We start from the raw sequence: 27604 nt of genomic DNA on the forward strand, positions 1-27604 counted from the left end.
AAGCTCTTTTTTATCAAAGAAAAGCAACGTTATAGTTTTGATAATGCATTTTAAGTATAAATCCTCTTTTACTTACTCTGAGGAAGGAACATCTGTCTCTGTCTCACACACACACAACTTAACCACAGTTTAGCAAAACAAGGTTTAGCGAAAATTGCAGAGATTTTTTTTTCTTGGAGTAAAAAAATCATCTTATTGTAAGCTTGTAAAAAGGGGTTCTGTTATTGGAGTCTGTGTTGACCAGATGGTTCCTAGATTTACAGTATATTTTATGTTGCAAATTTGCAACTTGGAATTGCAGCTTGGAACAATCTTTCAAGTGGTCTCTGTAAAGTATGAATCACAATAATATTTATGTGCATCTAAACATAGTAGAAAGAAAATGAAATAGAAAACTTAAGTAAAACTTAAGAGATTGTAAAGTTGCATTAATGAGTTAATGCAAGCCTTCTTAGATTTATTAAACATCCTTTTGTAGTATTGGAGGTGTTACAAGTTATGACTTGTTGTTCTGTGTAGAAAACAGTTCAGAATATGAGATGATGTTCCATTAAGCAAGCCTCCAATATTCTATGCAAAATTTTTTTCTCTCATTCTGTGTGCACAAGAATGTTTATATATTGTTAATTCTGTGACTTACCTTATATCACTTACCTGATATACTTACCAATCAGTTCTCCTGTTGAAAATATATAGTCAAAACTTTAGGAAAATTGGGGGAAACCTGCAGAAGAGCACCACCCTTTAGCTCAAAGACTTCATACCTTTGAGTTTGTAGGGCATACATTTTTTGGAATATTTTGTCCAGAACTACTTATCTTATTTTTGTGATGAAAATATTTAACAGCATTATTTAGTATGTGCAATTACTAGTACTTGGAGAAAAAGTCAACTGAAATGGTCAGATAAACTGCAAAATATTTTTATAAAGTAGCTCTTTGCCAGTTTAGTATGATGGTACATTTAATAACTGATAACAGAAGAAAAGATTCTGGAATGGCTCTTCTTACCCTATTGTGTGTCTCACTTAAAATTCACTTTTAGTAGATAACTCTCAGAGATTAGAAATATGGATCTCTTATCTGTTTATATTGCCATAATTTGGGAAAAAAATGTGTTGTGGAATATAGTATTGAACCTGCAACGTGGATGACACTTGGGCAGTGAATAGCAGTGCATAATGTTGGTGAAGTCAAGCATGACTTTTATCTCCTCTCCCTTTGTAAAGATGCTCAGGGGATTTATGAAGGGGCTGTTCAGGTGGTACCCCTTTAAAAGGACTTTTCACGGTGAACTTCATAGCAGTGATTTGAATTCTGCACTTCATTTACATACTTTCTCTCATTGCTGTCTTCTCTTGCTCCACCCTCCCTTATTTTTTCTCATTGGTTCATGTATCTGCTCTTTATTATTTTAATTTTTTTCAGGAAAAGTTTTTCAGCAAACAATTAAATTTCACAAATCATGCCATTATGTAGTCATGAAGGGAGTCTGTCCTGTCATTGTGTATTCCCGCTGATTACCAACATAAATGAACAGTCTGACTGCACTTGGATAGTTTTTAGGATTACCTTATGAAGAAAATTTATCATCTTTAAGAAGCAATCCAGAATGACTAATATGTGCTTTTTATTGTAATATATAAGAAAAGGAGATATGACTTTAATAAGAAGGTAATAAGAGGATATTAAAAAATTAGTGTAAGGAAATAGATTTAAATGACTGCTAAAAATTTTTGCACTTAAATTTTTGTAGCCCTTTCTGCCTTGTGATGAATAACGGTTTTGAGAATATGTCAGAACAAGAAATGAATTGCATACAAATTCCTACCAGTGTAGGAAATAATATCTGGTTTGTGTTTTGTTGTAGTGACATATGTGATTTTTTATGATTAAAAGAAAGAGCACATTAGGTCCTTGTTGCTTTCAAATATAAATCATGAGACATTCTTTACAGGGGATGGAGAGATGCTGGCTTGTGGCCTGGCTGACAAAACTGTACTGATACTCAGTTCCAATCTCACCGATACGTATAATGTCTTTTCAGGTAAATGTATGAATTACATTATTAAAGAAATAGTATATGATTGAGTTTAACCCAAAATGGTATAGCAATTAAAACATTCCACTTACTTAAATCACCTTGAGAACAATGAGGGAGAGGGGATACCGCTGATTTAAGATGTAGAAGTTATTTCTCTGATTGGTTAATCTTGTTCTAGAATTAAATTGCCTAGTGGGTTTTCCCATTTCTCAATTTTTAGAGATGTAAATAGTAATCTATCATGATATATATTGCAGTCTTAATTGTGTATGTATATTAAAATAATTAAATAGAAATAATAAAGACAATATACTGTAATGATAATGCATGTGCACATTGCAGTAGTGTACTGTAATAGATTATTAGCGGAAAAAATGACTGTGATGATTTGGCAAAAAATGTGTTTGGTTTGCATCTCCAAACTTCTAAAGAACAACTATTTTTAAAAAAGGGACTATTCCTATGGAGAAATCCATATCTGTAAAAGTGTATGCATGTGCAAACACATGCATTACTTAACACTGTAAATGAACCTTAGAAAATAATTCTAAATTTCTAGAATAACTATCTGTTAAATTTTTAATAACAGTAAATGTTATGACTTTAAATCAGTCCTGCTAAATGAATTTTCTGTGGAAGTTCTTAATGGAAGATGGCTGTCATAAGCAGGCCTTAACAAGTATAAAAGTAGACTATTCTAAGTTATTTTAGAGAATTATTTCTAAGTAGATAACTCTGATAACTGATTTCTGAAAACTGGGGATTTTTGGAGTAATTTAAATTGTATTTAGTAGAAGAAGTGGTGGCATTGTGACAACTAATGGAGGCCACATTACAGATATGATCCTCTTTGTGTGAGGAAATTGATGAAAATATGCCTTGTAGACAGGGTAGTAAGGTCTTTTTTCTACACAATAGCAAATTCATAAACTTTAAAAAATATTTTTCTTCATGTATCACTGACTAATTTGATTAAATTCATAGTGCAAGTCATATAAACTGTAGGCAGGAATAGTCTTTTGAGGTTTTATTGACATAATTTTGTTATTTAAGTAGTACTGAAATGAAAGCAGCAATTTTTTCCAAAGGGACCCCATATATCTGGAATATATTTAACATTGTTTTAGAATATTTCTTCTAGAATGGATTTCTAAAAAATGCTATTAACCAAAAGAGATCAAAATCCTGTATTTCCTTCCCTTACTTGTTACAAGCATCTACAAAAATAGTACTGCTACAGTATTTAGTACACAGCAGTTTAACAAACTTGTGCCTAAAGAATTCAGTGTTTCTTCAGGTAACACATCTTTTTTAAGTAATCTGAAGAAGCTAAGATGTAAATGATTTTCAAGAACTTTAAAGTCTTTTTGGTAGCAGGGCTACTCTGAACATGAAGTAGAACATAAATGTTGCAAAATTATTCCATGACGCTATGAATTATCATTGTACAGTATGTGTTCTGTAGCTGTTCTTTGCAGTTTGTCTTTTGCTTCACAGATCCACCTCTTTATGTGAATTGCTATCAAGAAGTTAGACAGGCTGGTTTTACATGAATGTATATAGAGATTATGTGCTGCAGAAAGTGACATTTCAATTCTGTGAAATACTCTTGTTTGGATTTTTTTTCACTGGGGTTTGCTTTTATGCCAGCTTCATTGATCTTGAACTGGTAATAGCTGGGTTTTATCTTTGTTTCATGTCAGGGGAAGATACTAATTTCATTGACTCTGTTGCATGTATACCTCTGTATACTTGCTATATACTAATATCTAAGGAATGGCTCAATACTGCCAATAACAGAAAACATAGACTTTAATAAGAAACAATATTCGTCTAAGTAGACATATTTGAAAGCAGAAGACAAAGATTAGAATTTAGAGGTTTATAAATTTGAAAGAAAATCTTAGTTCATGTTACTCTGTAAATCATGAAGGAAACTGTATTTAGATTTTGACATATTATTAATGAAAGGCTTTGTCTTTCTATGAAGTAAAGTTAAGTATTATGATTTCATAAGATGTTTCAACATCCAGAGCTTCCTAAAATATTTCAGTACTCTGAAAATGTGGGCTAATTTATTGTGATAAAAGTGATCTGCACCAAACTTCATGCTACTAGAGAAGCTTTTTTTGGTGCCTGTAGGTAAGGCGTCAAGTACTAGTTCTTTCTCTTGCTTTAAAATCTTTTTATTTATTACTAAATTGTTCTTCTGACAGTTGGCTTTGTTCTATTAGTTTTCTCAGGTTTTGCACTACTATCTAATTTATTTCATTGTTACTTTTAATTCTTTATTCTATGTCTTTTTTTATGATGCACAGTCTGAAAAGAAGTGTAAGCCACATTCTATTTCAGGCTCTGTAGGTAGCATAAAAATGCAACCTGTTAGTGCCTGTAATTCTTTTCAAAAGCAACATAAATGTGAAACTGTCAGATACTGTACTATAGGGGAGTAGGAACCACAGACTATCAATTATGTGCTTATTTCATTCAGGTAGTACTTCTGTACAGTTCAGATTAACATGAAATCACCTATATATTTTCTACTTTAGATGCCTTTGGTTTTGAAGTGTCATAATAAATTTATTTTCTTTTCATTAAAAACCATAATGCATTACTCTTATTCAGAGCTGCAATTAATTGTGATGTAAAATTTTCCCTTTCAAGAAACGGCAATGATATCCTGCTAAAAAATTTCAATTTCGAGGTGGTATTAACATCTGAATATAGCTGATTATTGAATAACATATTTTTATAATGCACCATCAGAGAGGAGTGGTATAACAGCAGCAATTTTGCTATAACCCTGATTTATCCAGTTTTGTTCCCTGAAGTGCTCAGTTACAGTTTTAAGTGGTTCTGCATTCCTCTTCTATGTTGGCTCTTCAGGTGTCTGTGTCCTTTAGTGAAGTGCAGGTAATGCTGACCAGCATTAAAACAGTTACAGTCAGCATGGCCCTTTTGAAGAAGTCTTTTTACAAAAGCAACTACTCTGCTTCTCAGTGTGCTTCAGGACTGGGGAACCCTGAGTAACGCCTGTTTTGAAGCTTACTGGCCTCTTGTAAGCCAGCTGGCATCTCCTTCACTGTGCTTTGGGACTGGGGGACCTGGAGTGCAGAGATTCTTAAGCTTTTTGCATGGCTCTTCCAATTTTCCAAACCTCAGATTTTCCTAAAGTTTCTCATGTTTCTTACCACTTTGGAAAACTTTTTGTATATTCTGGTAAGTTGTTTTTATTTGCTTTGTTTTGTTTTTCTTTAATGCAGATAACTCAAGGCTTCCAAAAGGTTTTACAAAACCAAAGCCTCCAAATAAATCTTTGTGTTGAGAATAAAATAAATGTAGTACTTACATACATACTTATCCAGTACCTATGCAGTTTTCTGGTGAAAATTCTACAAGTCTTTGGTAACTGTGAATTAAAATATCTTGTTTATAAACATTTTCATAGATATATGGTATCCTAGAAGATCTTCATTGCTGATATAAATTGATTAGCCTCCCTGTAATTTAAAGCAATCATCTTTTTTTATATAAAACTTTAGTTGATTAAAGAGAAAATGTGCACAAGAGGGCAGCATAAGAACTTTGAATGTTTTAAGGCTAGATGAAATTCATCAGAATTCATCTGGGCAAATTAGAATAATATGGGCCAAAGTTTGTTAAATTTGTTTGACATACTTTCTTCTTTTTTGACGTTTTTGATCAGCTTCAATATAATTTCAGATGAAATTAATAATATTAGTTTCCGGATGATGTTTCTGGCTTTCGAAGTTCTTTCTTTGTAAGTTTCTAATCTTGTTTTTAACTGTGTGACACCAAACTGGAAGTCTGTTTCTTGTAGAAGCTTTTTGTTATTAACTGGAGATTATAATACTTTAAACTACAATTTTTAAACAGGCAGTTACATTTTTTTAATCTAATGAGACAGTCCTGCAGAAGTTGTTGTAGTGGCATGTTCATTATGTTTTTACAAAAGCAGCTAACGCAGTAATAAAAGCCTAATGAATAAAACAAAGTATTGCAACTATTTGCAAGGTCTTAAGTGGTTTCCAGATCATATTAAATATACAAATATAATACTCAGATTCTCTTTTTGAGTAATACTGTGTCTTTGCTTAAACTAAATTTCAAAGATGTTTCTTGAAAATGCTCTTCCAGTAACTTTGAAAAATTAGTCAGAATTATCATTGTCTGAGTATTGATGAGAGACATTTTTTCATGGTTTTTGATGGAAGAAAAAATCAATAGCTGGTTTACTGTTATCAGTTTTAATCCAACCATTTGAAGCCTGTATTTAAAATGTATTTTAATATTGTGTATAATTATATTAAAACAGTACGTTTCACTCTGAAGAAATGTATAAATGCAAGAAATGAGCATTATTTTTCCATTATTGTTTTTATTAGGTCATGATGGTGCACTTAACTCTGTTGGCTGGAGTCATGACAAGAAATGGTTAGTTTCTGCATCAGAAGACAGAACTTTAAGGGTCTGGTCAGTCTGCAATAATGAACCTGCCCTAATTCTGGTAATTAGAAACTTCTGTCAGTTTGGTTCACAGAGAACACTGTTTTGCACTTTAACAGAAGGCACATACTGATTTTGAGAGCTCCTGAGTGCTGGTGATTCCAACTGATACTATGATCTTGGTGGTCTCCATTGACTTCAGATTAGGCTTTTATTGTGATAATTTATGAAAAGAAAAAAACCAGCTTTGGTAGACAAAACTAGTGGGCAAGTCTGGAAGTTTTGGTTTTATTGTCTGCTCAATATATTCTATTTTCATTAGCTAAGCTCTGCTTGACTTTATAGTCTACTCCCCAATTCAAATGGAAGTTTAGTGTATAAAGCTAGATTGTATTAGATTTAATCGACTACAGATACTATCAACATTACTGCCAACTAATTTAAGTAGAATGAAAACTTTGAGATTAATAGATGTCAAAAATAGGAAGGGCCACTACATAATAGGTTAACCTCCTGGCATATAATCAGGATAACAGGGACACTATGCGTTAACACCAGGAATCTCAGACAAAAAATATTTGTAATCTTAGAACCCATTCTTAATAATTTTTTTTTGCATTTCAGGGCAAAGAAAAGTTCCATGAGACTGTACGCTTTGCACAGTTTTATTTTATAGATGCATTTATATTGCTGTGTTGTGGAGCTGAATTTCATCTGTTAAGTTTCCATGTAGATACAACCAAGGATGACCTCAAACGGTGAGTACAATTTCTCATTAACAGACCAGTTAAAGTACTTATACTGGTTGATCTGTGATTTTGTGGGTGGTGAGGTGGTCTGGGGGGCAAGAATATTACAGAATTAAAAAATTGAACAAGTTGTAAAAGCTAATTGTAAAAATACCTTTGTTCTGGAATAATAGAAAAAAAATTGAAATGTCAAATAATTTTTTATAGTGCATACCTTAACTGCTGCAAACACTGTATTACTATTACTGTTACCATTTGGGACCTTCTGAGCTTTATCTTCTGCCTGTTTACATCTCAATGTGCATTAATGTCCGAAGTTATGTTTTAGTAGCTATTGCAAATCTTTCCCTTGTGGGAATATTCTATATATTTTTTCTTTCAAAGACTCCAACATGCTGCGACTGTTTTCTTCCTTCTCTGTCAAATGGTAGTAGATCACTTTCATAATTTTCACTGACTTTACAACTGTTATATTGTATTTAATTATTTTTCTTATTATACTATGTTGTCTCTGTGTTTCTTCATTGCTAGGCATCCTTCATACACTTTTTACTAATACTATTCTGTTTATCATTTTGTGTCTCCTTCTTTCTGACTTGGAATAAGTTCTTTTATTAAGTGTCTGATATACCTTTTCTATTCTTTTAGTTTATAATTGGAGATAAAACTGTCCTTGTATCCTTTTTTACTAAGTTTCTCTGCTCTTCATTTGCTCTTGATGGTTTTCAGAGGTATTTGTGTATATGATACTTTATTACATTCAAATATATATACATATATGCATGTATATATGTATATGTTTAGAGACAATAGCATTTAAAAACACCTTGAAGAGGTATTTGTCTGATATTATGACTTTAGATTTTGAGTGGAAGGACAAACAGAATTAAGGTTACAACACTGAAGTCAATTAGTTGATATTGTGAATGGTGTGTTCTATCTGTTCATGATATTAAATAGTATTGGGATATATCCTTAGATGGGATAAACTGGCCTATTTCCTTGGTAGATTTGCCCCTGCGCAGAAAAACATACTAAGCACAGGCTTAAATATGTTTTTGCGTAGGAGTGCTTTCCTTGATTGAGGCATCAACCTGGTAGGTGGAACTTCACTGAAACTTTAAATGGTCATACAGAAAACAAAAGGAGAAAAAATGCCAAGTTATATCACTTCTTTAAAATACACTTTCTTAAGAACATAAATTCCTTCTTCTTTGAAAAAGTAGCTAATGGATTATGATCTAAGTTCCATTTTAAAATTCTTCAAAATTATTAATTAATTGTGGTTTTCAGTCACCTGCTTGGTTTTACAGTTAATCCACTGTCCTTTGTGATTCTTTACCTTCCATTTCTGGTCAAAATCCTTAATGGAGGGTGTTGTTGTGGCTCTTATTATTTTAGTCATATACTCTATTTGGAATGGGAATATAGCAAATAGACTGGAAAACTAAATACAAAGGAATACAGAATTTCCTGCTTTGATTTTATAGTATATGCATTACATTAAGAGCATGAAACTAATAGAATAAAATGAAAAGAAAATACTGAAATAGAGACACAAGTTCTTTTGAAAGGATTTTTTTTCCCATTGACTTTTTTTTCTCGTAACTGATTCTACAGAGATCTCATGTTCTGAAGTGCTTACCCTGTAGCAAAGTGTAACAGTACATGAAGGACCTGGAATGCAGGAAAAGTGATTCCTGTTTCTAGTTTTGCCTGAAATCTATTCATAGTGTAAACAAGTAATATTTGGAAACTGAGGCAGGCAACTTCTCTCATACTATTCTTAACTCTTTAAATTTATACAAGCAATTGTGGAGGAACGTAGAAAAAGAAGATGGAAAACGATATTCTGGTATTTTAGATCCTTCCGCCTTCTGATTATTTTTCATTTTTAAGATTTAGTTTAAAATATTTTTTTCCTTGTATTTGTGGGGGCTTAGGCTTTAACAAGGAACTTTTATTGTAGTATATAATGTGCTGGCTCTAGATATCTCCGTTGTTTTTTTTTAATAAATACCTATGCCTCCCAGAGCAAAGTATCCAGTAACCTGAAGAAAATCCATACTGCAGTTACTGTTGTGGAAGACTTGTCTTAAGCTAGTTAGTTCAGAAACAAAAGGCAATGTGGAACTTGATGTAACTGTAGAACCCACTCAAGAAGTTTTGCAAGGAATTGGGCAGTGAATTTCAACTGTGTTCTGTGTTGTTCCAATTTCTTTGTTAGAAGCATACAATATCCCGGTTTAAAGCTGTTAAAGTGTTAAAATATGTGTGTAAGGTTGTGCTTCTAGCAGAATTTTGTTATTGCCATCATCTTAGTATTTCTCAATGCATTAACACGAACTCAAAAATATGCAATTAGACTCTCTGGGATATTAGTCTAATGCCAAAACACCAAACACACAAGTGTAGATATTACAACAAATCCACAAACCAGTCTGAGGCCTGGTTATATCTATATTTATAGCTATAAAAAAAGGTATTAAAGGTTAATTTGCTTTGACATTTTCTTGTGGATTCCCTCCAGTTCATTTTCCAGCATTTCTTTCTTTTTTTGAACACTGCATCATTCCTTTTGTTTCTCACAACTCTTTCATTCTGCCTTCTGAGTCAAGTTTGGAAGAGTGCTTGAATGGAACTGATTCAAGAAGACAATAGATCTAGCCCCAAACATGCTTTATACCCTTAATCAGAACGGCAATGCAGTCTGGCTAACCAATGTATTTCAGAGTTGAAGACAGTACAATGACAAATCATATCACTCTTTCTCTGTGCAGAGTTTTCAAAGAACTCCCCATAAGTATTAATTAACTAAGCATTACAACAACTGAATTAAATGGTCAGATATTGGTTCAGTTTTAAAGGTGAAACTGAGAAGAGGAAATAAGAAAAAACAATGTTATATTCCTTATTGGCTTATTTAAATATATCCTTATTTACAAATGTCATAGAGGAGATTTATTACAGTTCTGGTAATAGGATACAGATCTCCTGATTTCTGCTTCTGTGATTAATCTCAAAATGATTCACAACCTAAACAATTTTCTAATGTTCTCCAAAATTACTATCTATTGAATTTCCACTCTCATCAGCAGTTGTGCATGCTGATATGAAGTGTAACTATTTGCTTCTCAGTTTATTATTATTATTTTAATTCTTAATTACTTTTAATTCACATAAAAATTTGATCAGAACAAAACATCTATGGGTTGTTATCTCATTTTTATAGTTTTTGTGTACTGTTTTAAAGATCAGAATGAGCAACTTGAAAGGAGTTTAAAAAGGAGAAAATTATGTTCCATTAACAGAAACAGTGTCTTTTAAAGCCATTATATTTAGCAACTGGTTGTAGTAATCATACATACAGTAAGGGGAGTAATGATAAAATATCTACTCTAATGAAATGGGAAGCTATACTAGAACATATTATAGATGGATAGAGCAAAGGCCATGCTAAGTGGATTTAAAATTTAGCATGCTAATGATACATAGGAGCGTGTTCATTTCAGGTACTTCTGGAAAGTTAATGTTTAACAGGATAATTATTTTCATGCAAACCACTTTATGCCAGTTTAAACTTCTTAAGTAAATGGGCTACACAGACCTGATTCAGCAGTATGATAATAAGAATATTCTAAACTTGGTTCCTTTGAGCTTTAGCCATTAGATCAAATAACCTAAACACTCTTTGTTTTTTACCAGAAACAGAACGGAAGCTAGATGAGAAGTACATAAGTCATAAGATGAATTCTAACAATGTTCTGACAGCAACCATCTCTAAATACTTAAATTTTCCCATGTTTATCTTTTCTTATGTCTAAGATTCATTACATAGGGTCAGTGAATGACATCCACCCTCCTCCATAGCATAATAGAGAATATTTTTCATTTATAAATTCTAAGTGTTCCAGAAGATGAAGTGACTCTTTTCCTTTTCATGTAACTGATTTTCTTATTCTGCTGAACTCAAGGCTGTGTCTAGAAATATACAATGGGACTACTGCTTGAAGATTAATTTTTACAGTGCATATAAATATGTTTTTAATAGCCTGAAACCTTACAATCTGTTATACTGATGATGTTTGTGGTCTGTCACTTAGTTTTGACTTTGTCATGTGCAGATATTTTCCTTAAAATGTTAAATGTCAGATCTGCATCAAGGTGGGTTTTTTTGTTTGTTTTTTAGGAGGTTTTTTTTTTAGGTGTCTATTTGTCTTCTGGTTTTATCATAGTAACATACTTCCATACATTGAAGTTTTTGTCATCAAAATATTTCCACTTTATCTGCGTCTCCTGCAAAGTGCTTTCAGCAAAGGACTTCAAATCTGCTGGAAAGTAGACACATCAGTCTCTGCCCTCATTGCAGGAAGTGTTTGTATCTTAGAATCTGGTTTTATATTTTATTTCTGAAGGTACACCAGTCTCCTGAAAATAACTATATACTGTAAATGTATTCCCCAAAAATGATTACATCTCCAAAGTATGCAGAATATAAGAAATTACAGAGATTTTCTGCAAACAAAAGCACAGTAGTTTTGTTAAATGTGCATTCTTACTGATAAGTTGCAATGTCTTTCAACAATCTAAAAAGCTTTTCCTTTGTGTGCTCTTCACACCTTTATCTTGATAAACATTACAACACCTTCTGACCTTTACTAGATTAATTCCTCTGATTAATTCCTCAACAACCCCTTTGTAAGATATATAGCAATCTTTTCTGTAGCAAACAGGAAATTATTTTAAATTAAAATGTAGATTGTGCAATTTTGCTTACCTTTCAACATGCATTTTTATTCTCAAATTCTGTTCTTATATATTACAAGTGAGTGGCATTTAAGCTTTTGTCTTGTACCTGTTTGAATTATGTAATACCTTTCTTTCTCAAACTGATTACCTGCCTTCTGTGTGGCCTGTTAATTCTTAGTTTATGGAGGTATTATTAAAGCAATAAAAAGCTAACCCAAATTGTTATATAAACTTCAATCTATAAGAGACAAGAACTAATGTACAGTGTCCAGCTCAGTGTGTCCACAATGCCTGGCTGAATTTTAGTTGACTTCAACTTTGAATTGAATGTGTATAGAACATGTGGCAAATGCACTGTGTCCAAAAAATATAAGGTCTTAAATTTATTAAAATTCCTCTTTTTTTGCTAATGGGAACTCTTGTTCTATTTATTTTCCTGTTACCTTGGTTCAGTTTTGTCCTAACTTGTACTTGATGAATCTCAGTTTACTGTGTTGGTTGAAGATCTGCTTTCTAGGTGAAATTCTATCTGGGAAACACCCTGTGAGGTGTTTATCTATGTAGCAGACTGCACTGTAGAAAGGAGATACTTCAGCTAACTCAAAACAATTATTCTTGCATTTGGGAGCAATCTAACTGTTTTAGTAAGCCTCTTTCAGCAGGGTAAATTAGACCAGAGGAAGCTTCATGCTGCCTTCATTAGATTGTTCCTATTATCTCAGTCAGCTTATTTAAAATTGGCTTGGATATATTTACCCCAAAATGAAAATAAATCAGTTGTTCCTGAAGTCTAGAGCAGTTTATTTTTGTAGTTTACTTGGATAAAATACTTCTGGAAGCCATAAAAGGTTCTTGAATTAAATTGCAAAACACTGTATTTCACGTTCTGCTTCACCATCACTGCTTAAGTAGCTATAATGTCTACCTGGAAAAGCTCAGCAGATCATTGTTTGAGAATGACAAAGAAAGGCAAAAGCAAATAATTAACCATTTTTCTTTTGAACTGATCTGGCTGATAAATCACTTTTGTCAAAAAGTTTTGCAAACTTTTAGAATTGTTGGAAAGAATAAGTACTCCTACAAGTGTGTCATGCGTGAACTTTTGTATCATCATTAGACAGACATGCTAAAATGGAAGCATGATACTTAGGTACATTGGAATTATTTTACTGCATAGAAGTGTCTGCATTTAGAATATAATGTAGAAATTGAGTTATTGTGGTGTGTTAGCTTTTGCCAGCAGCTAAGACCCCACCCAGCTGCTCACTTACGCTCCCTCAGTGGGATCCCCTAGTGGGACGGGAGTAAGACTTGGAAGGACAAAGGTGAGAAAAACTCATGGGGTGAGGTAAAGACCATTTAATAAGTGAAGAAAAGAGAAAAAAAAACCCCAAGTGATGCAAAAGTAATTGCTCACTAGCTCCCACCACCAGATCAGTGCCCAGCTAGTCTCCAAGCGATGGCTACTTCCAAAAACTCCTCCCCCTCCAGTTTTATTGCTGAGCTTGTTGTTATATGTTATGGAATATCTCTCTGAATAATTCAGGTAAGTGGTCATGGCTATGTCCCCATCTGACCTCTTGCACTCCCTTAGACTACTCACTCTGGAGGCATTGTGAGAAACAAAGAATATCTTAATGCTGTGCAGACACTGTTCAGCCATAGCTAAAAGCCTCATGTGTTAACACTATTTTGGTCACAAATGTAAAACAGAGCACCATACAAGCTACTCTGAAGAAAATTAACTCCACCCCAACCAGACCCAGTACAGTTATTAACAACTCTGTTTATATTCCTTAGGTGATGACTTCTGTGGAAATCACACTCTTCTTGCCCAACATATCCATATACCTATCCACAGAGGAACGTTTTCTGTTGACTTCGGTGGATTTATGATCAGATCCATTTGTCTGTGCTGATATATTTCAGTAAACAGAAAGATCTAATCAGATTGAATCACAACACCGTTCTCTGTTGTATGATATAAATAAGTCTGAAGCCATTTTAGAGGGCTTGGCATGTCTGCAACATCTGCATGGAGCTGGCAGATATCCCACAGAACCTTGAAGAGTCCATTGTATGTTGGGAAGCCAAATTTTTTGGTAGTGGTTGATCAGCCCCTTGTTCTGTTGCCATCTAAGTGGAAATTGTTCTTTTCTCACTGTTTTCTCCTCATTTTACTTTCTTATTGCCCCTATGGTCAGCACGTTAAATGCTATACTGAAACAAGTGGTATTTCTGCTTTCTGTTCATTGGTACTCAACAGATTTTTTTTCATCAACGTTTTCAATATACATGCAAGATTATATTAGTGTTTCATGTTGATGGAAGATCTGTCTTATGTATACAAATATCATGTTTCTATTTGTCCAAATGAGTTTTGTTACTAAGCATTTTAATAGAGTTCAGCAATGAGTCGGAAGATCTGTGGCTTTAATTTTTCATAATGAAAGAAAGCATTTGGATTTGCTTTGTGATTCCAATGGGAGTTTACTGGTGGCCACAAATCATAACTTATTTCATTAGCACGAGCATTCATTTGATATTTTTTGCAGATACAAACCAAGAAGTGTTTGCAAATTGGTACAGAAATTTCCCATGGCTTCAACAATGGAGATTACCAGCCTTTCAGCAGTAAATGATTTTTACTCTTGTATCCTTTGTATTTCTTATTTTCTTTATAGTTCTTTGGACTTAATGACATGGAAATAACTTCAATTAAAGTAATTAACATTTGATTCTTTTCTACTGTTTTTCAATTGGAGGAAAAATGCTGTATTTTTATGTGGTATTGAACTTCAACCTTGGACATAAAATTTTTAGGACTGTAAGATTTTTTTGGTGCTGCTCATAGAGCACTGAATACAACAGTCTTCACATCTATTTGTCTGTCTTTTTGTCTATCTATATGCTTTTGTTCCTTTGGATCAGTTTAACTTTAACACAGTGAACTGTACAGATATTGTACTTACAGCTGGCAGAAACCGAGCACTGGAAGTTTTTGACCTCAATGCAGGCTGCAGCACAGCAGTGATACCAGAAGTTCATACTAGATCAGTCCATCAGATCTGCCAGAATAAGGTATATACCTTATTGAATTTTATTTGTAGTACCACTACAACTCCATCAACAAAGAAATTGGAGGCTAAAAATATAACTGACAGTATTCGATAAAGTTTTTTACATGTTGGGGAGGCTAGGCAAGTCTGTGTGATAAAGGCACCCAGATCTCATTTGTTCGCTAGTGGAAAGCAGGAAGCAGTGAGAATGACTGAACAAGCTTGCTATTAGGGAAGTGCATATTACCCTTTGCATTACTTGCACCAGACTGTAATACTGTAGTTCAGCAGGAATTTTTCCTTATGTAACCGGTCTCCTCTGAAGTTGAATCTGAAGTTTATTCTGAAAGTTCAGAAACAGCAACCAAAAAAAAAATGTTCAGTACTGCAATAGAATAAATGGCTTAAAATCCCTCATCCTTGCTCTTTTTTTTTACTTGAAGATTGATTTGAATGTTTGGAGGTTTTATGGTACCATACATGCTGGAATGCATGCTGTGTTAGGTTTGATTGAGTATGGTTCTTCATTCCCAGTTGGAAAGTCCTTGCTTCTGTGGGTTTAAAACTGTTCCTTATTACTAATTTTGTAGAACTCATTGTGGGTTTTCCTGAGAGATGTGATCTGGTAAAACACTTAAAATCATGCTAACTATTTCAGTACTCTTTGTAACACATACAGGCTTAAAGTTCTGGCTTTTCGTTTTGCTTGGTCAGCTTAGTGGCTTCAGGTTATTTAATCAAGAAAAACTTTAAAGCTGTGGGCAAGTATTCACTTGGGAAAAAACCTAGAGGTATGTGGTATAGCAAAGAAAATTGACCATTTTTGGGGAAAATTATAATCAAGGTTCTCTATTTTTTCAGTTATATAAAATTAATACTTTAGATAAGTCCATAGGAAAATTACACATCAACTATTTTGTAACAGTTGTATAGTTTAAAGCTGTTAGAGCAAATATAACTCAGTGCATTTACATGAAGATAATATGCTAAAACATTTTATAGATTTATAAAAATATGCAGAATGCTATGTGTAAATTACATCCTGTTTAAAGTGTGAAACACATTGGAATCTAAGGTTAGCTAGTGATGAGGGATGGTGTAATAGAAGGAAATCTGTGGAGTGAAAGAGTTGATGCTGAAGGTCCAGTACCTACACACCAAAATTCATGAAGGCTTTCCTTTGGACTAACCCTAGTCTTGTCTTGTGGACTGAATGCTCATTAGTGATTGCAATATATATATTCTTAAAGTGCATTTTATAGTTTAGATTCATTCCATTCCCATGTTCCAAGATTGCTTTGTGATGCTACCTGGACAGTAGTAAGTGGGGATGATCAGGAGCTTTTAACAAATAAAAAAATAAAATCTATTTTAGAAGGTCTTGTAAAACACTAAGGAACATATGTTCCGATTAAGTGTGGGAGAAACGTGTTAGCAAATTATTAAATACATAGGATATTCTAGAAACATAGGTCAACAGCATGACATTCTGTTATTTCTGGTTTTGGACAGTGGCAGCTGTAAGCAAGTATATATAATTTGCAAAGTAATGACTTCGATTTTAAATTGTTGTTTTGGTCTGTTCTAGGGATTGTTTGCAAGAATTGGCAATGTGTGAAATTCATCTCAGCCTGCAGTGTACTTGATTAAGGTTATTACATCATTCAGAGTATATTCTCTTCACAGCAGACATTGTCTGATGTGTAATAGAATGATATTCTGAATCTTCCTCTGGAAAAGTTTGACAGGAAATATTGCAAATATATATAATGCATATTCATGTAAATGATTTGGCTATATCAACTGTTATAAAGTATATAGAAGATGATGGGGTGGGACACCCATTTTAATGGGTGTCTAATTCCTGTTTCCTTTTAGAATTTTAGTACTATAAAAGTGAAAATATATTTAGAAGATAGTATTACTATGTCTGTATAACTTGAAGCATAAACTGTGAGTGAAAATTAAATTTGTCATATTACTTGCATGTGCATATAAGCTGCTGCTAAATCAGTGTTTCTGTAAAGATACTCACAGATTATCTGCATGGCACTACAGAAATTTAGAATGCGCTGTGGGAAAATGTTCAGAGGAACATTCAAACATTTAAATATCAGCTGAATCTAAGAACTGCTTGCCTTACTCTCTTGTCTAATTTTGAAAATCTCTCTCTGTGGCCTGTTAAATAAGATTAATGTAAAAATCTTCTGTCTCTCAAGAATCCAGAAACCCTTGTTTTGCTTATCAAAATCTGCAGTAATTGCAATGAAGCCAAAGTAGAATTCTTTATAGATGCTCCTCTTGAAATCTGCCCAAAATATACTGGCTAAAATCATTGAGTTCACCCACATGCCCCCCAAATTCTCTAATGACCATAGGTGGTCAGAAGCATCGCTTTCCATTTAGTACAGTATAGCACATCGCTTTTTGCAGTGGCAGTTATCAGTGTGATGAAGCCTTGATCCAGTAATGATATGCTGAAGATGATAAACCACCCTACTGAAATCATTACTTGCCACAGCTTCTCTTTCTTTAGCAGGAATGTTTTGAATCTTTCTGGTTGTAATTAGGTTGTAAAATCAGACTGTATCCTTGCCTGAGATATTCAATCTTCAGCCTCTGCACAGATGTAAGTACAGTTGATGAAACTTGTCCCTTATTTGAAGCTTGAATTATGCAAGGTAATCTCTGTTCTTGTTAACACTTTGTGAAATATTGCAGATGAATGTAGAGTATGTAGTCATACAGTGTATATATATATAATAAATACATGGAGTGTTTGCTATTGTAGGCTAGCAATTGCTGCAGTGGTCCTTCTTTTCAGGTGAGGTGTGAATCTGGTGGTGGTTCTGCCCATTCTTATTGACTCTTCTCCCTCTTCCCTGGAGACAAGAACAGTGGCGGCAACCAGATGGGGCTTCCAGCTTGTCTTCTATCTTGCCACTCTTCTTCCTTTCTCACTAGCAACCTCTGTGATGACTGTACCATCTCAAGCTTCTGGACAGTTTGCTGGAGTTCCAGCATAACCATCCTGTGGCTGAAGCCTGCGCCTCTGATCCTGTGCCACTTGGACAGTTTAGGTCTCCAAGCCTATGATTTCATCAGTTGAAGCTATGCTGTATCTCCCTGTATCATTACACGTGCTCTACCTCTGCAGCTACGAGCTCTTCTCCAACTCCTACAACCTCTTTCCTTTCTCCTCCTTCTTGTACTTAATTTCCTCACTCTAGTAGAATCCTCCCCCCTGCTCCATACTGTTCCAGTCATCCACAACCATGTACATTACCGCTGTTCCCAGCTCATTTGCCCTGATTATGTCTTCCCTTCTCACCTCCTTGAACCTTCGTGTCTTGCAAGGGTCCAGAGGAGGCAGATGAAAGGACTCGAAGAAACTAGGTTTGGGGAGGTAATTGCCATGAGGGAGAAGGATGCAGGGAAGTGAAGAAAGCAACATCAGTAAAGGCTGGGACTTCTGCTTTAGTACAAAGAATAATTTTAAACATCTTTAAATGCAGTATCACAGTTAGAATGTCTTCCCATTTTAAATTCAGCTTTTAATGCAAAGGATTACTTCAGAAATTAAACATTCAGTAGTATGAAGCTGAAGAAATATAAAAATTGCGTGGAAGCCGGGGAAAAAATAATTGTTACTGTGACTCAGCAGAGAGAAATGTAAGAAAAAAATCTTGGCTGGTAAATCTTTAAAGACAAGACAGTAGTTTCCATATTTGGACAAGGTAAGAAGCTGCTCTGTGTTCTTACATGTTTATAGTGAGATGAAAAATAATGAATACAGTGAAAATATGTCTGCACACTAGCATTGCATCATGATGGAAAGTATATATTGCTATATGTAATCCTTCCTTCTTTATTTTTGGTAACTGTAGGAATAGTCAAATGTCTTAATACTACCCTGTTTGGTTTGAAAACCTTAAATTGCAACAGTGGTTGAAAGTAACATGTCTATATATACACTGTATATATCTGTGTGTATATATATATACAGATATATAAATATTTTCACAGATATATAAATATTTTCACTCTATACCCTTCCATCTATAGTATTTCAGTGACTTGATTGTGTTTATTTCAGAGCTTTCCTTATATTCTACAGAAGAGTATTTTGTGTTGTGAACTTTTGTTATTTTGTCAGCATCAGGGAAGGGAGATCAGAGCAAGAATGTAGCAAGCATCTCTCAGATGAGAGATAGATATTCTGATACTTATTAAAAGGCCATTTTAGAGCTAGACTTATGGGGCTTTGACAAATTTTAAGTATTGGATGAAGAAAAGCAGTAGAAGGAAAAGAAGAAGCTGGGCAAAATTGTAACAAAAGAAACCTCACGTAGGGAAGAAATTGTTCTGGGTAGTGTGCTCACTACCAGATTTTTGTTTATAATGTGTATTGCTTGTGGCACATTGCTTCCCATTTTTCACCTATCACAGAATCACAGAATCATCTAGGTTGGAAGGGACCTTGAAGATCATCTAGTCCAACCGTTAACCTAGCACTGACAGATCCCAACTACACCATATCCCTAAGTGCTATGTCAACCACCTCTTGAACACCTCCAGGGATGGGAACTCCACCACCTCCCTGGGCAGCCCATTCCAACACCTAACAACCCGTTCTGTAAAGAAATGCTTCCTAATATCTAGTCTAAACCTTCCCTGGCGCAACTTGAGGCCATTACCTCTTGTCCTATCACTTATTACTTGATTAAAGAGACTCATCCCCAGCTCTCTGCAACCTCCTTTCAGGTAGTTGTAGAGGGTGATGAGGTCTCCCCTCAGCCTCCTCTTCTCCAGACTAAACAACCCCAGTTCCCTCAGCCGCTCCTCATACGACATGTGCTCCAGACCCTTCACCAGCTTCGTTGCCCTTCTTTGGACACACTCGAGTAATTCAACGTCCTTTTTGTAGTGAGGGGCCCAAAACTGAACACAGTAATCAAGGTGCGGCCTCACCAGTGCCGAGTACAGGGGCAAGATCACTTCCCTGTCCCTGCTGGCCACGCTATTGCTGATACAAGCCAGGATGCCATTGGCCTTCTTGGCCACCTGGGCACACTGCTGGCTCCTGTTCAGCCAGCTGTCAATCAACACCCCCAGGTCCCTCTCTGACTGGCAGCTCTCCAGCCACTCCTCCCCAAGCCTGTAGCGCTGCTGGGGGTTGTTGTGGCCCAAGTGCAGCACCCGGCATTTGGCCTTATTGAAACTCCTACAGTTGGCCTTAGCCCATCGCTCCAGCCTGTCCAGGTCTCTCTGCAGAGCCTCCCTACCCTCGAGCAGATCAACACTCCCACCCAACTTGGTGTCATCTGCAAACTTACTGAGGGTGCACTCGATCCCCTCGTCTAGATCATCAATAAAGATGTTAAACACAGTTATTTAGGATTTGATATTTAAAGAACCCTTAGTCCTGGATCCAAAGTAGTTCAACTTAGCTTACCGAAGTCCAGGAGAGGAAACCGCAAAAACACATGCCTGGTTCTTGAAGTTCCATATATGATTAAAGCTTACACAATTAAATTGCTTGCAGAACTTTAGGCCTTATACTGCTTGCTTAGAATCTCTATAATCTTGATTTAATGGACCATATTAATGTTTATTATTCCAAACCTCAGTGTATTTTGCTTCCTTAGAAAGCATTTTGGCACCAAATTCCCCTGAAGTGCTCGGCACATACCGCATAATGACAATACAAAGCTTGTCGTTCTTTGTATACAGGTTCTTCCAGCAGTAACAAAACTAATTAAGCATCCTTTCTAAAGGATTTTAAGCCTGTGTCCTTAAATATCACCTTCCAAATCCACCACAAAAACTTCTATTTGACTATCTTTATAACCTTCACCTCCCCACCACGTGCACTTTCAGTTTTGTTCCCTGTGTTCCCTAAATACTCCTCCCCTGTCACAACCTTATCTTCTGGTCATGTCCTTATTACTAGTTGACTGAGAGGCATGCCATACTGCACGCCTGTTTTAAATTACTCTTGTGTTGGCTGGTTAATGGCTTGTCAAACAAAATCACTTTCCTTAATGGCTGTGTTGATTTGAATTTCTGTCTGCTAATTACTCATTTACATGTATCTTGTGGTAACATAATTATCATAAGACCTTCATCTTTCTGTCAGATTGGATTTAAATAGTGAAGCAGGTTAAAAAAATTCTGGATGAGAATCAGCAGACAGTACAGTTACATAAGCATCATTTCATCAGGAAACTGGGCTAAATACATGGTTCTGTGGAGATGTGGTGATACTGCTGCAGATTCATGTAATAGCTTATTTTTCAGAGTGTTTGCTCAGGAACTGGGGGAAAGAGGTTCATTGTTCTCCTCAGCTTGAGGAAACTGGTGGAAATCATAGAATCATAGACTGGTTTGGGTTGGAAGGGACGTTAAAGATCATCTTGTTCCAACCCCCCTGCCTTGGGCAGGGACACCTTCCACTAGACCAGGTTGCTCAAAGCGCCATCCAGCCTGGCCTTGAACACTTCCAGGGAGGGGGCAGCCACAACTTCTCTGGGCAACCTGTTCCAGTGTCTCACCACCCTCACAGTAAAGAATTTCTTCCTTATATCTAACCTAAATCTGCCCTCTTTTAATTTAAAACCATTACTCCTTGTCCTATCGCTACACTCCCTGATGAAGAGTCCCTCCCCACTTTTCCTGTAGCCCCCTTTAGGTGCTGGAAAGCCGCTATAAGGTCTCCCAGAGCCTTCTCTTCTCCAGGCTGAACAACCCCAACTCTCTCAGCCTGTCCTCGTAAGAGAGGTGCTCCAGCCCCCTCTGATCATCTTTGTGGCCTCCTCTGGACCCACTTGAGCAGGTCCATGTCCTTCTTATACTGGGGGCCCCAGAGCTGGACATAGTACTTCAGGTGGGGTCTCACGAGAGCAGAGTAGAGGGGAGAATCCCCTCCCTCGACCTGCTGGCCACACTTCTCTTGATGCATCCCAGGATACAGTTGGCTTTCTGGGCTGCGAGCACACATTGCTGGTTCATAGTGAGTTTTCCATCCACTGCTACTCCCAAGACGTTCTCCTCAGGGCTGCTCTCAATCCACTCATCGCCCAGCCTGTATTTGTGCTTGGGATTGCCCTGACCCATGTGCAGGACCTTGCATGTGGCCTTATTGAACTTCATGAGGTTTGCACAGCCCCACCTCTCAAGCCTGTCCAGGTCCCTCTGGATGTCATCCCTTCCCTCCAGCGTGTTGACCACACCACACAGCTTGGTGTCATTGGCAAACTTGCTGAGGGTGCACTCCATCCCACTGTCTGTGTCACCAACAAAGATGTTAATCTCCCACTTTTTAGGGTTGAGGAACCCTTCACTCTTTTCCCTGAACCTGTATCTGGTTTCCAGATGCTACTCTCAGAACTGCTTATGACATTTTAATGCAGGTTGTTACTAGACCCAAGTAATGTCATTAAGCTCCTTCTGAGGCAATGAGCAGATGTTGCTCTTCTGGCTGTAGTAACTTCACCTCACTCTGATAAGTAGTCCTTAGCCATCTTATACCAAGCCTGACAAGGTGAATATCCTAAACTGATAATAATGGATTTACACTGCTGTAAATTGTTTTATTCAACCAGTGATTTTCAACTTGATGATTTTGGTTTGATACATAAGATCACCCCATGAAAATTAATTATCAGTGATTACCAAAGTATTATGTGACTTTTCATGGTTCCATTGCTTTGCATACTAACTTTTAAGAAACGTAGTAAAATGAATTGTTTGAAATATCAAAATTGTGTTCCTCTCTTAGAGTTTATGAACCTCTGAGATACAGAAATAGATGGCAATTAGAGATCAGACCACAGAGATTCAGAGCTTTAGTGTTAGCAATACATTTGTAGTGCTGCAAAACATATTCTTTGAACAGGAATCTTTCAGTATCAGCCACAAATATTTGGATGGTATTATGTTCTGCTAGCAAACACAGTTACAGATTACATTAATTTTCAGAGAAACAACCAAGTTTCTAGTTTTCTGCCCAGGGCCTTTTGTTTCAGAATTCATTGGTCCATTAATTAGGAAATGCACATGATGTGAAGGCTGAAAAATGTTACAGGCAACTCAGAAGTTTCAGTTAATTAACTTTTTCCTAGCCATAGTGACAAACCTGTCTGAAGGCATGTGCTTGTTGAAGATGTAGAGCGTTTTCTGAGACATCTATTGATCTATGCCTTCAGCATAAGCCAACTGCACTGTTTGGATGATGTCAATGGTGTTCATACAGAATTAGTGAATGAGAAAGGGATTCTGTTGAACCATCTCCTTGGGGCCAAATTTTATGTGAAAGCTGTCGTGTAGTTAGTTTAGAGAGAAGCTGAGAAGGGATTACAGTGGCAGATCAGGAAGATGACGGGGCATAGGCAAGTGATTTGACTGTCAGAATGAAAGAATATAGTTTGAAGAGTGTTTGAATATGCTACTTTTTGCATTAGATTCTCATAAATTATAGATTATAATAAATTAATGAACTATAAAGCCACAAAGGGATAAATAAAATTCAGCTTGCCTATTATCCCAACTAGTATATATTTTCTTGTCCTCTGCAGCAATATTCACTGGCAAATGTACTTTGAAGATACAAGTAGCTTTATATTAGTAAAGTATATTGCCCACAAAATGTCAGGGCAGGAAAGAAACAAAGGGATTACACTTCTTCTTATGTGTATTAATGTTAGTGTGTTCTAAAGGAGCAGTGCATGAAGTGAATGTGTATGTGTCTATAGAACTTTTTATATTGGACTCTGTGATCATTGCTGACTGAAGAAAGGGATGGTGAGTAGAAATTTAAAAAACACAGAAAGAAAGGGTGCTCTGTAACTTTTAATGAATACTATCCTTTGGACAACTACTATCTTTATCTTTTACAATTACTCTTGTTTGTAGCTATACACCGCTAATACGAGAATGTGTAGACTTTGTTGGGAAATCTGTTGCACAGAGCGTTTTAGTTCATCTGTTAGAGCAGACTGTGGTAATACTTAGTTTAGGAAGGAAACCTGCTTAAAGCAAAGTAAGTGAAAGCTCTTATAGTCTTTTTACTGCTGAGTGCCCCAGTTTGTCTTGCCATTTGGGGATTTCTATTGACTAAATACTAGAGCATTTTCCAGCTATACACCAGTTTTCATAACGAATAGAAGATTCCTGGCAGTCAAGCACTGATTGAGGGAAATGGCCTTGAGGTTTCTGTGATGTATTCAGCCAAATCAAGAATGTGAATGGTGGAGAAAGGAAAGAAGCTTTAACTGTTTATATTTAGTTCCCTGGAGAAAGAACTTTGTAGCCAGCAAAAAGGCCAGGATTTGCCAATGTGGATGTTAAAAAATCAGAGGTTTAAAAATAGACTGTATTTAATTATTTAAAGGTACAAAGCCAAAATCAGTCCTGTTATGAATGAATGCAATTACTGCTGAAGTCAAGGGAAAGTGTGCCCACTTATGCCAGGGCTAAACATGGCTTATAATCAAAAGTTAGACTACTCTTTGATCCCTCCATTTCCCTGCCCTTATTTGCTCCCCTAAACATCCCATAACGCCTTATGCAATCACAAAATTATCTTCCCCTACATCACATAATGGATCCCATACCCTGATAGGTATTAATCCCCATCAGTCTGTGAGATGATCCAGAGAGCCTTTCCTGTTGATGCATCACGGTGGGTATCACCCCTGGACCAAAGGGCTCATATCTGTGCTAGTACAACACTGAGAGGAGTAGAGCCAGTACTCCCATTGCTCTGACTGGATTATGGGGGTACCTTCATATGCCAACTGTCCTCTGCACTCCTTTGTGTGTGTGCAGACAAGCTTTTTTTCACATAACCTAACAAATTGTTACACACTGTTTATTTTTTAAATGAACTAAATAATTCACTGAGAGGATGGTCGGTCACTGGAACAGATTCCCTGGGGAAGTCATCATGGCATCAAACCTGTGAGAGTTCAAGGAGCATCTGGATGATGCTCTTAGTCATATGATTTAATTTTAGGTAGTCCTGCGAGGAGCAGGGAGTCAGACTTGATGATTCCTATGGGTCCCTTCCAACTTGAGATATTCGATGAATCTATAAAAATTTAACTCCGTGAGAATTGTTATCTGAAATTGATTTCATATTTTACAGGGGTCATCCTTCAGCACTCAGCAACCTGAAGCTTACAATCTTTTCATGACCACAGCTGCAGGTGATGGCATCAAACTGTGGGATTTAAGAACACTAAAGTAAGACTGAATTAGATACCTTGGAATAAAAAGCCATGCTTTATCTTTATTCAGAATTGTCATACTTGCTGTGGTACACCAGCAGAAATATGAATGTGGAATCAGATCTACAGTCAGGCCTTTGAAAAAGAAAATTAAAGGCTAACTGGAATTTACTAATTTTAGACCAAACAAAATGCTGATTCCTCAGTGCAGTTAGTTATGTGGAAGCCATTAAATGGTCAAGATTTATCACTCATGTTTACCTACCTTTGTAGATCTAATTGTATATATAAAATAGTATATTGAAGTGAATGCTAATGGTATTTCCAAACAGCATGTCATTACTGCTAAAGGAGGTAAAATTTATGATCCAGCTTTTAAAATACAAATGTAATTGTAACAAAATTATTACAAATCATGTATATAGTGCTATAAATTTGCATAATATGTTATCATAAACTCAGAATAAAATTTTGCACTTTTTCTAAAAAACCTTTCGGTGTTGTACTTGGGAAATCTGTGGGACAAAGGAAAGGAATACTTGGGGCAGTCTCTGTTGTGCAGGCTAAAAGATTATGTTTAAAAGAAAAGGAACTGGAGGATATTTAAGTTTTAAAGAATAATTTCGTATTTGCTTTCTGTGTATGTAAACATATATTTATTGAAAGATGTAATATAGTTTTTCTAATACTGAATTTTCTATTTATGAAATGCTTAATGAGCCTTTCATTTATTCCTGTCTTTCTGTGGTAAGAATGCATTAAATCTATAGGGGGCATATATGTTCTTGCCAAAAGCATTGCTGTATTAGCTGCACTGAATGTCAGAAAGTAATGAAACTAGAGACTGCTGGGGTTGGAATCTGTTACCTTCTTATGTTTTTCTAATAAGCTGCTCAAACTGTGTTGCTGAAGAGTAATGAAAAAGTAGAAAGCTTTTCACAGATCACTTATCTGTCTCTTTGTTTCTAAATACTAATATAAGTAGAGCAGGTGAATGGTAAAATAGTTAAAGTATAAAATCTGGGCAATCTATTAAATGAATATGTCCTGGGAAGAAGGGAATAATTTATGTATGTTCTTGCTCTATATTTAATTTGGCAAAGTTGGTGTATTCTAGTGTCCACTGAGTTCTACTAGCCAAACTTCAAAAAAAGTAATTTAAGTCCTTAATGACACATATTTAAAAGGTGCTTATTAGGTATTATGTGTATGTGTGTGTTTGTTACATATTACACAGTGATCAATGGTAGTAACTGTTGTGGAGAAGAAATAGAGCAAATAATCATTATTTTTCACTTGCTAGTAACTTCCAGGGAAAAAAACTCCAGTTTTTTAAAATGAAATTTTCTCTCATTGCTCAGACCAGAGATTGAGTCTTCTGTATTTTAAAATCTATTCTTGAGCTCTCATAAGGAGGAAAACTGTTCACTTTTTCCTAATGTGTTCACCAGGTGTTTTTCACATAAATAAATTTGAAATGGCTGAGTTTGGAAAGCACTGTCTGAACTTGGAACAAGTGTCCGCTGAAGTGTTAGGTCTACTATACAGTTACGGAGACTGAAAACTTTTGCTTTTTTTTAGTTCATAGGTCTTGTCCAATCAAATCCAGTCCATTCCTTGCAGTGTTGGGTGCTTACATGAGAGATTAGCTCCTAAACAATCTTATGGTGGGCCAGTATCTTTAATCTCTTAAAGTTATTGGTTTGTAAAGTTGGTGCATCAGCCATTACTGTGTTTTGAATGGTCCCTCTGAAGTGACCTCTCTCTGTTTCTGCTTTGGGTTTGCCAGAATAGGGTTTGTTTAGTGAAATCTTTGTCCAGTGTTCTTGAAATATAGCAAAGGTAAGTCCACCTTCTCATTTATACTGTTTGCAGTGTTGTGGATAGTAACACTAGCTGCAAAATCTCAACTTTATTGTTTGCTGATTTTATTCTAAATACTTGCCCTAGACATCCACAGTGAAAACTGTTTTTCTTGTGTTTGACCTGCTTGTTGCCCTTGATGAGTTCTATCCATTGTTACTTTATATAATAATACTGTAAAGTATGAAATTCTGATTAAATAGAGAAAAAATCCTCCAGCATGGTGCTCTTGAAAGCTGCAGTTGAAAGCATAGGAAGTAATATTCAGAGTAACTCTGCACAATTTCCCTGGGACTCTTAGTTGTTTCTTTATTCAATTTCTTTGATGATGGTTCTTTTCTTTATTCTTCTGACATGCATTCCTTTTCTTACAATTTGCTGAGGAATCATAGCAGGATGCTCAGGTGCTTTTTTGATCTTTGCTTAGCATAAATCTTCAGACATG

The 27604-nt window shown here is 35.7% G+C and overlaps 1 protein-coding gene across 1 annotated transcript in view; it reads left to right on the top strand.

Moving 5' to 3' along the window:
• The window catches only part of WDR27 (WD repeat domain 27), a 76684-nt gene that overhangs the window by 21342 nt on the left and 27738 nt on the right, over positions 1-27604 (top strand). Inside the window, exons 16-21 of the mRNA XM_074820535.1 lie at positions 1957-2046; positions 6450-6571; positions 7135-7268; positions 14564-14661; positions 14968-15089; positions 25215-25312. Of these exons, the coding sequence (XP_074676636.1) occupies positions 1957-2046; positions 6450-6571; positions 7135-7268; positions 14564-14661; positions 14968-15089; positions 25215-25312 (664 nt within the window). The remainder of the gene's footprint in view (positions 1-1956; positions 2047-6449; positions 6572-7134; positions 7269-14563; positions 14662-14967; positions 15090-25214; positions 25313-27604) is intronic.

Source organism: Strix aluco, chromosome 3 (assembly GCF_031877795.1).
Source record: "Strix aluco isolate bStrAlu1 chromosome 3, bStrAlu1.hap1, whole genome shotgun sequence".
NCBI lineage: Eukaryota > Metazoa > Chordata > Aves > Strigiformes > Strigidae > Strix > Strix aluco.